Below are 15,677 nucleotides of genomic sequence, written 5' to 3'. Positions count from 1 at the left end.
TTATTTCATTTGCAGTTACAGTTGACATTTCCTTGTCACAGTGCGACTTCTATCTGAAACGTGCTTTAATGGTTTGATAACGTGCGAAAATGCCTTAAAACCAACAATACAAACAAAAAATAAACATTTAAAAAGAACCTTAAAGGTATTCTACCTTACAGATTGATGTATGAGGCTGGAATTCACACACAAATGAGGGGCCCAGCGCGTCATGAGGTCATATGCTGGAATTTTGTGGGCTTCCCGCTCCAGTGAAAATTCCTTGTGTGCAGGTAACTTACTCCCTGTGGCACAATTGCAAACCCGGAGGGGAGTGCACATGATGGGCTTGCACCTTGGTCACTGCAAGACTCAACCACTTTGTCACTAAACTAAACTAAACTAAACTAAACTAAACTAAACTAAACACTTCAAACATAAAACAATTGTAGAATTATGCATAATAATAATAATAATAATAATAATAATGATGAGGATGATGATGATGATAATAATAATAATAATAATGTAGCCTATCATTATATATCATATTAAACACACACACACACACACAAACACACACATACAGTTGACCGCCGATTAAAAGATGCGCTCCACACATCCGCACATTAGTACGATAGAGAATTAGAGAATAGTCTTTAAAGAGGGACGAAGTGGATGTTATGCCTTTAAGAGTTAAGAAACTTGAAACCTTGTTTGCGCAACAATCAGTGCAGCTCACAGCCGCCAAAGTGTCTAGACTAGCACATGATGGGAGCCAGCCAATGGCTCCATAGCTCTCCTCGGGGGCCCCGTGTGTGTGTGTGCGTGCGTGTGTGTGCTTCAGAATCTGAAAAAAAGAGAGAGAAACGGAGAAAGAAAGAAATCTGGGGTGCTGTTTGACCAGATCTGAACACGGAGCCAGGGGTACGTCGGAGCCCAGGGATTGTTCCTACACTCATCCTCAAGAATATTAGGATATATTGGGATTGTTAAACGAATACTTATATCGCGGAAAACCACTGGGATTGAGAGTTCTGCAAGGATTTTCTTGGGATTAATTTGCAGCGGAGCCGCTCCATTCATGCGCCGATTGCCGCTTTAAAAAGAAAAGAGCCGAGGGTGTTTCAAAGTCCAAAAACACAGCAGAGCGCGAGCCGATCGGTTTCTGTCGCAGTGTTTCCTTGGGATACTACTTAATGTACTTTTTCTTTTGTATGCGTTTGTTTTTGCAATCATGGGACTAGAATAGTGCGATATCACTAGATCATTTTTGCAAGTGCCCCCTTGCCGTTGCTTTGTCAGAACATACACGAATTATCGTGTTCTGTGTTAGGATTTTAGCTAAAGTGAATGCATTTTGATTTCTATGTGGCAGTGCATTTTTGTCACCCCATCCCTTTTTAATGCAATATATAATTTTAGCTCATACTCTAATGTTGCGGCTTGGCCACATATATACAGCATTCGGCTGTGCATGCACTGCACGGCATCTACAAATCATTAATGTTGTACGACGACCTTAAAAATTATTGGAATCCACACAGATCTGAACAAAAATAGAACACATATAGATTTATAAATTGTCGTATGTTCAGGTCGAAACGCTCAGGTCTTGTGCGGCGACTCTGGAGAAGCCGTTTGATTCCCGATAGAGACGGGGGAGATGGAAGTAGCAATACCGGCGAGGGGGGTCGGGACGATCTGTGCGGCAATAACCCTGAAAAGATTCCCAAAACGGAACTCAGACCGGTGACCCGAGGCTGGTCGACTGAGGGGGACTTCGGGAGAGAGTGCACCAGAAATAACGCAGAGAGCGGCGGCTCTAGGGTCATTTTGGACCAAGATGGGGGTGCCATGTGTGTCCTGGAGCAGGGAAGCCCCCGATCCGCGCAGGACGAAAGCAAAACGGTGACATGCTGTCTATTCAAAGACCGGGACTACACCGGACCCAGAAGCACTGAGACGCCTCGGGGTAAGGAACCTGGTTCCTGTCAATTCGTGCTAAGGAACCGTAGTTTCCGGGACACCGGCTCTTCTGGGGGACAGGAGGTGAAACCCCGTTCTGTAGTCGAGCAGGAGCTCAAGACCGCCACCTACACCCTTTTAAAAAGACTAAAGGAAAAACCGCTGGATACTCTGTTGGAGGCCGTGGAGTCTAAAGGAGGGATGCCGAGCGATTGTGTTATGGTATCTCGGACGGAGTTGCGGTTAGGCGGCCATATGGCCCCTCCGCATCTGCTGCTCTGTAAGCTCTACCGCTGGTCTGACCTGCAGCACACGGCTCAGCTAAAGCCGCTTTGTGAGTGCCAGAGCTTCGGTGTTCAGGATGGGCCGGCGGTGTGCTGCAACCCCTATCACTACAGTCGACTCTGTGGTCCAGGTAAGGCCACCTGTTAATAGATACATTGCTCATTGATTCTCACACCGATTTTCACAGTCTATAAGCGAAACATTTGAGGATATTTATGGTAGGCTACGGGTTTATCTGAGGAATGTTCGTGTATTGCCTAATTATTTTCGCGTTCTCAAGGACGCAAAACGACATTTTTATGGACAAAATAGTAATGCATATGCGTGACAGTAAGGTAAGTAATCATCAATGCCCGAGTTCGGGCCCTTTTCTGATTCGAAATCAATTTGGTGGTAAGTGAATTTCAGTGTCGTTGGCATCTTCTCATTAGGTATACATTTCAGGTGCATTTCTGAGCCGGTTCTGTCATTCCCAGAATTTACAGACGAATTAATATAGAGTCGATAAATTGCCTCCGTCCACTTTTTAAATTAGCAATAAAAGTAAATGAAGTCGGAATGTCATACTGTCCACCAAATGTAGGAGTTGCGGACTAAATCATTTGCCACCACTCTATATAGCTTTATAACAGAAGTTGTGTGTTCAAAAAGAGAAGAGTTACCAATGTATACTATTAACATTTGCAGAAATCTCGGATTGTCTATAATGCACAGTTCATTCCAAAAATGAGGCACGTGTTTCAGTATTTTCCTATGATCGGGTCTGTACACTTTTTCAAATATGCAACAAGCTGGACAGCCCCAAAACGTATATCTGGTGATGTAGATTACTCTTGCAAACAGAGTATTGATTTAACTTGAGTTTAAAGAAGAGGCCTATTCCCTGGAAGTAGTAATAATAGTATTCATTTTGGATATGACTTTTTCACCTGCACATTATCAACTGGATTTTATTTCTGAGGTATATATGTAGGCTACACATAGCACCTACACTGTTGATGTCAGGATGAAGCATTATGACAAAAACTGGTAATGAGAATATATTATGACATGTGTATATTATTGTTAGGCCTATACGTTATTTCTATGGAGGGTGCAACAGATACAGTAAAGTGTGTGTGTGTGGACAAAACTAGGCCATGATTTGTAATACTGCAAGCAACTGTTTCACAGTACGTTGAGCTAGCCTATATAACTTTTGAAATCATTAGTCCCATAGACCACTTCAAATAGGCCTATATTCCACACAGGCTATACACATTGGACCTTAGTGCTTTGAGTCTTTAAGATAATTTGTGTAAATCTGTAAAACAACCTTCTATTCTCAATAGCTGGTCAACTGGTTCCATGGCGTCTGTGAAGTTGGACCGGTTGGCCCCGCTAACCCCGGGGACCACGTGCGAAATCGCGTGTGAAGATGCGAGCTTTAGTATTTCTATCTTCTTAAGCTGGCGCGGTGGTTTGATCTTTCCATAGCCCCCATGTTCACAGGAGCTAGTTGGCCGTGACACGCACTTCAAAGCCTGGAATTCACGATGACAAAACCGATAGTGTAAACGTGGGAAACTCTTCAACATTTTGTTTTCTGTACAGCTGGCCGTTTCCCCCTTTTAAACAATATAATACATTTACTAACACATTGTCTCACAGAAAGAGAAACGCTAAAACATTCCCGCCACATCTTAATGCAAAAGAATACTGTTATGTCGATACACATTACAGTCTAATCTTGTCTCCTATGGCTAACAATGACCTTCGGCAGTTGATAACCAAAAATGTACTCTAACCTGTTTCTTGAAGGACATTAGAATTAGACGGCTTGTCACGGAGCGGTCATGGTATTAGAAAGAAAATTATATGAAATGAGTAACACTTAGTGTTCGGTTACTATTAAACTAATAAAACCTTAATTTTTAAAAGTAAATTTATGTCGGTCATTTCCTTTTCTAAGGAACCCTCCATCCAGTAAACACACGAGCGTGCGCACGCACTTTGTTTAATATTTAAATGTAACAGACAGACAGCGCCCTCCACTTTATTTTGTTGATCGCTAAATCTTGACAAGTAAATAGGAGTTAAACCACAGTCGGGAAAAGACAGTGCACGACTAGGCGAAGAGAACAGGGATTTAGATAGACAAAACCTTTTTATTCTTCTTTTATTTAGGCAGGCATTATGCCTTTGAAATGAGATCAGTTTCAAGTTGCGCTTTAAAAGCCCTTTTTCCTAAGGAGGTCCCCTCGTGCTATTTAGGTGAAGGAGCGGTGATAATATACAGTTTGCATAATGCTGGCGCCAGACTGACTAGCTGTGTATCTGAGTGACTGAGTTAGGATCCTGGCATTACTGCCGCCACTCTTAAAGAACCCGCTACAGCTCTGTTTTCATTTTCCTCTTTTCCTTTCAAAAACCTTTTTCCTTTCGGCAAATTCGTTGCGTGCTTTGGAAGTTTGCTGTCCTAACGTCTGCCTGTTTTTAGACCATTAGCAATTCATTTTTAAACAAAACTCGTTTTTTTATTAACAACAACAAAACAATTTGGAAGTTTGTAAGTGCAGCAATGAAAATACTTTTGTGCATACACATACAAACTGTATGCTTGGGACTGTGTTTAAAAATATTTCATTGTAATCCTAAACTTGGAAAATGCTATGTTTTCACATATTTGTGTTTTTATTATATTTTTATTTTATTTAGAATTTTGGCATGTGTAAGCAACATATAAAATATGTTTAGTACCTAACTTTGTAAAGTCAGGGGGTCTCTGTGGGGGACTCAACCTCCAAATCATTAACTTGGCAGGAAGTGTATCTTAAAGGTCATATATCATTTGCAGTATTACTTCGTGAAAGAAGCTGGCCTGCTACATATATTTGCTTTTGAATATTTGCATTTTGAGGGAATACTGAATTTTATTATCCAGAAAACCAACCAGAGATAAAACAACCAACAAAGATAGAAGAATAATTAATGATTTCCCCAGGTCCACTACACCATCAGCTGAAACATGTGAATATAGCCTATATTTCAGAAATCACCAGGCCATTTCATTTGTTTGTAATCTAATTTGTTGCCGAAATATTCAAAAGAACATCAATTTGACGCTGTTTCTAGAGTAATAATAAAGAAGCAATACAATTAGCTTTAGCTTGTATTGTTTAATATATAATAGCTCTTTTTGCATGTCTTCAAGAGTATAAACAAATGAAGGGCCACTTCCTTTTCTTGGTAGATGACAAAACAGCATGATGTAATGTAGGCTGAATGTTATGACCTCTTGTGATGAAAAATTAATGTGGATGCCAGGTACTAAATATGTTCTGCTTTTTCCAGAAATGTATTTGTAATTTATCTTTTCCCCTGGGGGGAGCAAAACTTCCAGTCTAGAACAGAAATGAAATGAGTTTATATTTGCTCTACTCTACATTCTTTATTTAATAATTGAGCGAGTCTCAAACAGTTTTGGAAGTGTGGTGGTGGCCGGGCCTTTTATTTCACCCAACATTTCCTCATGCTTCTCTGTCGCACTGGTGAACTTCTTTACCTCCCTACCGCTCACATTTAAGTCTAGCCTTTGTGGATTAAAATTGTTAAACCACTATTTTAGTCAGAAGCTGGCTCCTGAAATGGCATTACGGTAATCCACTCTTTCCCAAAAATTCCAGATAAAAAAGTCTTCAGTTTAAGACGCGAACATGGCAATCACTGAAACGCTGAGCACTGCAGTCGCTCCCAGTCGTTTACGCTGCCTTCGTATTCATTTGAGCAGTTAGGAGGCGGAGGGCAGAGCCGCCGTGGTGTTTATTAAAGTCTGAGTCTCGGGGTTCTGCCGCCGGTCACCGCCCCGGCACCCTGCTCCCGCAGACCCTTCCAAACCTGATCCCCTGGCCTCCAGGGGAGCCGGCACGCCCTGGCTGCCGCGTGCGCGTCCCACAGCTCCAGAGTTATGGAGATGTGTTGGGTTGGGGTTGTGGTTTTCGGATACTCTGCTGTTCTCCAGACTCTGGCCACTTATCTTCAATTAAATCTGCTGCCAGCTTTTGACATGAGCTCTATATTCAAAAGTGAGATTGATACTTTTTTTTTTTAAGTGGGAAGGAGGCTTTCTGGTCCATGGTAGTGTGGTGACTGGTCTTTGCTGAAAGAAACAGAGGAGTCCAAAAGAACCTGTCTAATGAATGTTCTGTGTTTCAGAGTCACCTCCACCACCCTACTCAAGGCTCTCCCCCACTGAAGAACTCAAGCCACTGGGTAAGTCGGCAATGTGCACTACATTTCCCATCACTGTCTCCACCTTCAGACAGGAAATGAAGAGGTTTGAAAAGGAACTTACTGTCTGACCTTCTCAATAAATTCATGTTCATCAGCAGTTTTTTAGAAACATGCTGTAGCCGCCCGTTTCAGTGAGAGGGGAGGAAAGATGTTTCCACAATCAAAATATTCAGTGATTATTTAATGCTTAACGTTGTTTTTCTGAGTCCAAAATGATAACGTGTTGTATCCGGTTAAAATGTACTCTTGTTAGAGCTGATTTAAAATGGAAGATTTTGCTGTGTACTGATGTAGAATATGTAGAGAAATTCTGCGTTATGGGTACACTAATGAAACTGGGGACCCTGGTGCTGTGCAGATTTGAGACTGCACAGTGCAGAGACAGCATGTTGTAGAACCGCTGTGTTTGGATGCATTGGAGGTGCACAGGCTGGGTTATCTGTGGTGTGGGGCATAAGAACCACAGTGTTGCGCTGCTTGACTCACTGAGCACTTTTGATATTGGTGCGGTTTGTGTCCATGCTGCAGCTGGGCAGTGCTGACCTTCTTTGGGGGCAGACATAGGGCATGGTCTGTTAAAAGCCACTGATGGGTTCCTATCCCGGTATGACATACACCAACAGGCAACACAAACCAAGCTGGGCCGTACCTCTCAGGGAAACATGACTTGGTGATGTAAAATACATTATAGTGGACTGCAGATATATCAGGAAATATCACATTAGTGGATTATGGGAAGTGCCATGGTTAATGCCAGACTTCTGTTCAAGTGATACTTCTTCAACTGCAGACATTAAATCTATTATTCCAGTTCTTAGTTTATGGGTCTGTGATCAGGTGTTGCACAGTGGGCAGTGCACAGTTTTAGACCACAGCACCAGACATCAGAAGAATGTGGTGACTAATGAAGGCCCTGTGAAAGCCCAAACAGTGATCGTCCTGTTTTTTTCCCTTTTGCAGATCTGTCAGATTCAACATTGTCTTACACTGAAACTGAGGCCTCCAGCTCCCCGAATGCCACACCAGGGCCCTTCTCAGGTGAGTGCTCGCTCTAGAAAGCGCATAGCCCTCCCAGGTCCATCGGCAGCGCTCCAGGTTCGAACGGCCCACTGCGCTGGGCCCAGTTTTGATGCACAGCGCAGTATAACACACTGGAATATGGGTTATGTTGTGGTTTATATCAGCTTTGTTCATTTGGTTTGCCGTAACTTCCTAAGTTCATCCCTGAGTTCAGTGGGTACTCAGAAGAGTCCGCCTTGTGTCACATGACAGAAACCGCCGACATTAAAAGATAAGTGTTAATACATGTGAGCGTGCATTGCCTCGCTCCATCTAGATATTAATCCTTTGCTCGGTGTGCTTGTGCCAAGATCTGACTGGCGGCAGTGAAAAATTATCGGTCAGTAAGTTTAAACAACAGCAAGGTCTCCTTTATTGCCCTTGTGCTCGGTGCGTGCATGCTGTTTTCAGTTTCAGACCCCTGCCTGAATCAAAGGGGCCAGTGAATCACCCTGAGCAGCATGACTCTCCCCTCTTATCTCACTTCCCGGCTATCTGGCGCTCAGATCTGAGAGAGGACTGTGTGGGTAGCGTGCCGAGGGCCATACTGGTTAGGGCGATTGGTGCCGTTTAGTCTGTGCAGCGCCCCAGGCAGGTGTAATGAACAGGGGCAGGTAGGAAAGCAGCGCTCGGTATGGGGACAAAAGGTGAGGAGCAGAGCCTCCCCAACAATGAGGAGGCACGCTGAGGTAGAGCTCCCCCTGCAGGGGCCCAGAAGAACATACAGGGATCTGCTGCTCTGCGCGTAAATGGCATAGCCTACTCACTGTTAGTAGAATTTCATTGGGTGTCCAGGGGCAGACGTAGAGATCATCCATAAGTACGGCTCACTTATGAAGCTCTACAAAGCCCTGGCAGCTTTCAGGTCTCTGACCACCTTTTTAATCAACATTGTTACAGTATCTCAAATGTGGATCTATAAGGGCAGGGAGGCTTATTATTGTGCATGATGTCATGTTTATTGTTCAAGCTATTGTGTAAATTATGACTGGCCACCTTTCCTGGGTGTATGCCTGGCATTTCAGTGGTCTGGCCGGTACAGAAAGTATTAATACCGGGGCTAGAGTTGAGCAGCTAATCTAATTCTCCCTAGTGCAGCGGTTCATTGGTTGCTGTTCAGCGTGTTTGGATAAATGGGCAGACTTTGTGCTTAATTTGTTTTTATTTTTGAGTCGGTCTTTGCCTCGCCAGATTAAAACCCATTAAGATGTCTACAAGCCATGGGGTGATAAAGGTTTCTTTGTGAAGGGGCTAGAGAGGGAAGTGTGGCATGAGGAGTGACCACAGCTAGTTTCTCCTTGGCTGCTTTTTTCTTTTGAAAAAATGTTTGAGTGGGCTCACACTGTAATAAGATCCACATAACCCACCCCCGACCCCCCACTCCTCAAATCTCTGTTTCCAGACGGCCTCCAACCAGGCTGGGGACGGAGAAGGGGCCTGGAGGAACCTTAGCTGTGAATGGAGGTGCAGTAAAGCACTCCTCTCTTATGAAATTGGAACCATGTTTATATATGGTCAGGATCAAAGTTACGTGCAGAGGAAATGCAGCCTCTGTAAATGAGGCTGCGTAGGGCCCCTGGTGTGGCGATAGGCAGGGGAACATCATTTACAGGCCCCTGACCTCTGAAGTGACTGGCTGGCTTTCTGACTCTTCTGGGCGGCTCTCCTCCCTTACGATAATGCCAAAATTGCTGCCGCTCCCTCACAGGAAGCAGACGAGGAGAGGTGGAGGGTGGACACGTCATGCTCAAACTTTATGTTCCCAGGTCCTGATCCCGCTATCGCTTGTGTACCCGTTTCTCATACCCGCACGACAAGCCCATTTTCCCTTTCTGGGTGGGAGGATGTCAAAGTCCTGCAGTGACTCACCTCACAGCCATTTTAAATGACAGCCACAGAGTTATTGTGTGGTTTAGATTAGCCAACCAGTCGTTAGAAGAGACAGCCATTGTAGGATAGTTGCAGATTGAGATTTGCAGAAGACTCCTGATAATTCATTTAACCAAGAAAAATAGATGTCCTGGTGGCCCTCAAAAATGTTGTTGTTATGGAGGAGTTCTTTGTTGTTGTTGGATAGGGGCGTGTGTAGCTGTGATTCCTCCCGTAAGTGGGAGAACCTTTTCTACAACTGGGGAACATGGTGCATACAGGTCAGTGCTCTTTCATAGAGAGCGCATTCTCATACAGCCTGTCTTGTTTGCCTGAAATCTGGGTAATGCAGTTGGCCCGATTATCTTATTTAGCCCAAAGTGCTGAACCATACAAGGGAACCAAGGGAGCTGAATTCTCCCACCCCCCTGGCCCCCTCCCGCCTGGTTAAGTGTTTGGAAAGAAAAGATCAATTTAACAGGAGTTGTATGTGTGGTCCTCCACACTCCCACACCCCCACCCCAAGCAGGAACTAGTTAAGCTCTTAAAAGCAGGGCTTGGGGGCATGTGGGGGTTAGCCAAATGTGCAGCAGCAGATAGCAGCCCTGGGCTACAGTAATACCCCTGTCTGAACATTCCTCTTCTCTGTCAAACAATGGCTGATGAACGCATTTGAACTGGTCGGGTTGGTGGATTAGCTTTTTTTCTATTACTTGAAGGGAACTTGGAACTTTTTAAGATTTAAGGAACAGGGTAATAGGTGATGTTACAAAAAGTAATAGGATGATCTCTTGCATTAGGGTACTGAGAAAAAGTTAGGAGCCTTTTATCTTCAACTGCTTTTGGGTACCAGGTGAAGCAAGGACTGCTACCTTAATGACATAGCAGTGCATTATGGGATGTATGGCAGTGGTTAGCAAGCTGACCGTTCTGTTTTTATGCATCAGAGAAAGGCCCTGTGATATGTGATCCTCACTGATCTGAGTATTAAAACCAGTCTAAGGTAAGTTCTCAGATTTAAGCTAATCCCCAGCAAAATCTGAGTGCAACTTGCGCACTGTAGTATTAGTATGTATGTTTACGTCTTTCTTTTCAGTTACAGTACTTCTGTATGTGTCTCTGGTGTGTGTGTGTATGTGTGTGTGGGTGTGTGCGTGTGTGTGTGTGTATGTGTGTGCGCGTATGTGTGTGTGCCTGTATGTATGTGTGCATGAGTGTGCGTGTGTGTGTGTGCGTGCGTGTGCGTATTAGAGTGTGGCAGCATACGTCTTTGTGCGCCTGTGTGTGCGCCTGTGTATGACTGCGACTGAGTGTGTCTGCCACACACGACTGGCCGCACACCTGTTTCCTCGCTGCCATGATGCGGCCCATTGGAGATGAGAATATTGCGCTCTGAAGTGGATCTCATTGCTTCCTGAATGACTGGGTGAGAGGCAGAGGGGCAGCTTTTTGTGAGCATGTTTTTCTTCCCCTCGCACACTGAGCCTGTGAGCTCTGCAAGTTTTTTCCTTTCTTTTTCACTCTTTGATGACGTGCAGGCAATACTCCTGGTCTGAGAAGCAGAGTGAAAAGAGGGAGTTGTAAACGCTTTACAGCTGTTACTGCACTGCACTCATGTAGCGGTGAGACAGCAGAGAGTCAGGGCTGCCAGCCCATGATTATTCGATGATAATTATAAAATTTAAACAATTAATTAACAAGAAACCACAAGGCAGTGCAGACGATCTTATTTGTCAATGAAATTAATCTCATGATCTGTCACAATTAGCTCTGAACATGAAGCAGAATATTAACTAAAGAAAGACATACATATATGCATACATGCATACATAGATACATACATGCCTATACCCATTATGCCTGTAGGTGTAGTATCATTTTTCCCGTCCATGATATAGTGTTTTTCTGGTTGCTGCTGTACTCTGTGTGGCAGGGTTTCCGTGGTTTCATATTTTATGTAGGGTTGACAGCGAGCAGCGTGTCCTTATTCATTCCTCTGTTATTTCGCGCACACACACAGGCTTGTGCAGGTATTCAAATGGTCCCGTTTTAAAGGTGTGTCTTTACCTTAGAGGATAGCACAGTAAAGTGGGCCTCAGCAGTTGGACACTTCCTTAACTTGAACATTTCATAATCTGTGTGTCTTCTGTGTATCATATAACTTGCAGCTGGAATTTATTTGAATAAACAGAATGGGAAACCCATCATAGCTCAAGGAGCAAAATGTTTTCTGTACTTACCATATGTTCATTTCTAGTACATTGCTTCCAGCTAACCACAATATTTTATACATTTTTCAGAAATTCTTTTGATGCGTAGTTGTGCCTGTAGAGTCTGTGCAGATGGCAGTTGAAACTTCGGTACATTGCGATTCCCCACGCCACTGTGTGCAGCAGTGAAGAATACCTACACAACTCTCCTTTGTTGACACTTCTTCAGTTCAGTAGCATACTCTCGAGAAACATCCGTTAATGAGGGAAACGTGATCCAACTGGACACTGGCCCACGTTGCATGCTCCCTCTGTCCTCCCAGTTCTCCCCCTTTCCTTCTACCTTTTTCTCTCCCTTTGTCACCCTCCCTCTCATTGCTGGACTCTTCCCTGTGTTAGCGCCTGCAGTGGTAGCTCTGTGAGAGCTCAGGAGGCTTAAGAAGCCTGCCTCTGGTTTTGTGAAACTTCACATTCAGGACTTTGCTGTTTGTCCTTAAGGTCAGGCTCATTCACGGGAAAGAAGGCTAATGCATCTGGGACTGGCTGGAATTTGGGAATTTGTGTCTGAGGGAGGATGTGGAGATAAGGGGGACCCCAGTGACACCCTGGGGGCTTTGAAAGGTGGACACACTCAGCCTTTTGTGAGCTTTGCAAGCAAGGACCGAGTTTTTAAATAAATAAAATAAATAAATAAATAGATAAAGGAATAAGATTTTTTAAAGATTTTTTACAAAAATTAACAAGCAAAATCCCCTTTTCATACAAGGCATTCATTTAAGTCATTAATGAAGGGCAGAGAAGGTCACAGTTAGCTTTTAAGATTGATGCTGTAAGAGTTGGGGTTAGGGTGGCAAACATACTCCCAGGCATTGGGTCTTTGTGTGTACCTGCAGGATAATTCAGAAAGTGGTACAAGTTAGCCATCTGTTATTTTACCAAAATACTGTAAATGAGAAAAAAGACAGAAACCATTCTTCTCAAGATTTAGATATGTGTATGTGCTATATATATATATGTGTGCTCTCTGAGATTGCAATGTTGGGCAGAAGTCAAAGATGCTTGGGCGCTGTATGCTGCAGTGGTTGGGCCCTGTGCAGTTTATGGGGGGGTGGGCAGAGGTGCAGAAAGAGGGGGGGGCTAGAGAAAGTGTGGAAGGACGTGGCCTCTGACTGGAGGATCTGCAGGTCATAGGTCAGGAGTCAGGTCCCCGCAGGCTGTGGTGATGAAGGGGTTATCAGTAAAGATGTGCTGCTCTTTTTCACGTGTTCATCTATTTATTTAAATTGACGTGACCAGCTATGCAGCTCAAGATTCATGTTTTTTCAGGGGCAGAGACTCTGGGGTTGTGCAGAGTCCAGCAGTCTCTCTCCTACCATCACCTGCAGTACCGGTTGTAGAGATGCTTGATACTAATGTGTGAAGAGCAAGTGTTTCAGAAGAATGTAGGGTCTGAAAACTATTTTACATAGAACTACCTCCCATAAAACCCCAGTAGAATATTCTTTTAGAAAATTTTTGTCTCCTCTCTCTCTATCTCTATCTCTCATTCTTTCTCTCACTCTTTCTCTCCCTTTGTGGTGAGGGTAAAACCTTCCCAGAAAGCCCCCCACTCCCAGCCATCAGGAAGGAGTCTGTAGGTCTGGTTTCCATTTGCTAGACGATAATAACCTGCATTTTTTGCCTCAGTATAAATCCAATTTGTGCAGAAATGCATTCTTTTCATTTGGCCGGCAAACAAAGGAATCAGTAGTGCATTCTTCGTCACCCTAATTGTCAAGAGGATGCAAAAGTAGATCAACTAAAACTATATATTTAAAATATACATAAAACCATAATTTCTGAATAGTGTGCTTAGTACAAGCAAAATCAATAACTTGTTGGTAACTTGTAGTTATCTCCAGTGTTTCGCTGTTGCCGAAAAGAACTACGAGCACCCGGATTGTCGTATTTTATCCCTCCTTCCTTCACTGTTATGAGAAAGCAGGAAAGGTGGATGTAAGTCATGGAAAGATTCAAGGTCGGTAAAACAGAGAGGTTGAGGTTATGGCTCAGAATCAAAGTTCAGTTCCATTTCCCTCTGAGGAAAGAGCACCGGTAGGCGCGGTGGGGATTGAATCTGATAGCGCCAAGTCGCTCCTGCCGTTTGGTGAGGGAGCCGCAGTCTCCGCGGCGTCCCTGCCGTCATGTGACTTGCGCCAGCATTGTCACAGGATATTGACCTGGAGGTCTGACGCCGCTGGGGGCCCAAGGGTTCTGCTTTCTGCAGTGGAGCTGTGGGAGGACAGGCAGGATCCAAAGTCAGCATAACTGTGGCAGAAGTTGAAAACAGATTTTTTGGTGAAAAAGCATGAATGTGACAGTTCCACATGCCCCCATAACCTCCCCCCTCAACCCCCTTTCCTTTTTAGTTTGCTTGGGGCAACAGCACTGTGAACTTTAGCGGATTTTAATAGACCTTCTTTTGTTAAATCTCATTCAAAAAACTTGTTTGTTTTCACATCTGACTTGAGAGTTTGTGTTCCGCATTACACACACAGTTTCACAACAAGGGTGTTTTGCCACTTTTTTTCATGAGCTAGTGACACAGTGGCTCACACACACACAATGAAACATGACCGGTTCATTTGCCTGCCAGGCTGTACCCACATCTCAGTCTTACATGAAAGGTACTTTGAGGGCATGCAACTGTGCAATCAAAACATGCCGGTCTAACCCCACATTAGATACTGATTAGAAGGACCCTGATACTCTCTGAATGTGTTTCTTAACTATAATGATAATGCACGTAGTAGATCTGAAAATATATATTATCGTTCAGAATGAATTATATATTTTTATTTCCAAAAAATAAAGTGATTACTTTAATTCATGGTTGATTTAAAAATGAAAATCTTCTTCTTTTTAGAATTATTTTTTGACGAGTAAATGCGTGCTGTTTAGTTTCAGGCGCTGTGTTATTCCGTGTTGTGTGTGCGGGTATATATGATGACTTGACAGCTGTACGAGTGGCAGTCGTAGCCCCCCTGCTAGTGTGAGCCTGACCCTTCTCTCCGGGACCCCTGGCATGCGGACTCCAGTTTCCACCGCAGCCCAGCGCTTGCCCGGCCACACTCCGGGGATTGTGGGGAAAGGGGGGTGGGGGTGCTGGTTGCTCCAGGATACAGGATGTGGAAATAATGTGACTCGAGTACTTCCACCCAGCCTCAGAAAATCAGGTTTTGTGGATTGTTTATTTGAGGGGAAAGAGGCCTCCGCCAAACATCCTGTTTTAAAAACCTGCCCAGTTTTCGGTGGCGATGCGAGCCAGTGAATTGCCTCTTTGATGGCATTGGGGGAGGGGGGATACAATTTTGAAATTAGGGCCAGCTACTCTAATTCTGGAGGAGCTGCTGAGATGGGCTGTGTACTATCCCCCCCCCCCTCCCCTACTGCCCTCCCCGTTGTGTGTGTTCTGTCCAATCAGAGCAGCTTATAGAGCTGCATTCCACTCAATGCCATTCTCTTTCTGTTTTTCTTATATAATGCACATAAAATAATGCACATACAGAGTGTGTATGTGTGTGTATGTGTGTGTGTGTGCACGCATGTGCGCGTGTGTATATGCATAAACCTGCGTGAATGCAGCTGGTATCATTGAGGAGGACTGAAATCAGATCACTACAGGTACAAGATTGGGATCTTTTTATTTTTCCTCCTGGTTGTAGAGAGTATTGTAAGGGTTTCAAGGCGTCTGCTATTTCTATGGTTTTGTCACTGTGAGGCACTGGATCAGTCTCTCGGCTTATGTTTGGAATTAACTTGTAGGGCTCACATTGTGCTATTAATTGTTTTGATTTTTTAGTGGGGGATGAATAAGTTGCAGATACTCTACGCATAACACATATTTTGCTTGAACATTTGGCTGTATTAGCTTGATTAGTTTGTCCCACGTTCCTTTTGTGCCTGCGATACTGTGGCATACCGTGCTTGGCAGACTGTGGAGTCGCATGGACTGCAGTTGAAGTTGATTGCTGTTTCTGGTTAGCGGCTGCTATT

The 15,677-nt window shown here is 44.0% G+C and overlaps 1 protein-coding gene across 1 annotated transcript in view; it reads left to right on the top strand.

Annotated features, from left to right (window-relative positions):
- The first annotated feature begins 771 nt into the window (after positions 1-771).
- The window catches only part of smad6b (SMAD family member 6b), a 30,038-nt gene continuing 15,132 nt past the window's right edge, over positions 772-15,677 (top strand). Inside the window, exons 1-3 of the mRNA XM_035396867.1 lie at positions 772-2,362; positions 6,427-6,483; positions 7,465-7,542. Coding sequence (XP_035252758.1) covers positions 1,570-2,362; positions 6,427-6,483; positions 7,465-7,542 — 928 coding nt within the window. The 5' untranslated portion in view covers positions 772-1,569. The remainder of the gene's footprint in view (positions 2,363-6,426; positions 6,484-7,464; positions 7,543-15,677) is intronic.

The sequence above is a fragment of the Anguilla anguilla genome, chromosome 16 (assembly GCF_013347855.1).
Source record: "Anguilla anguilla isolate fAngAng1 chromosome 16, fAngAng1.pri, whole genome shotgun sequence".
In the NCBI taxonomy this organism is placed as follows: domain Eukaryota; kingdom Metazoa; phylum Chordata; class Actinopteri; order Anguilliformes; family Anguillidae; genus Anguilla; species Anguilla anguilla.
The sequence above is the reverse complement of the archived record's forward strand: the minus strand, read 5'-3'. Positions and strand labels throughout refer to the sequence as shown.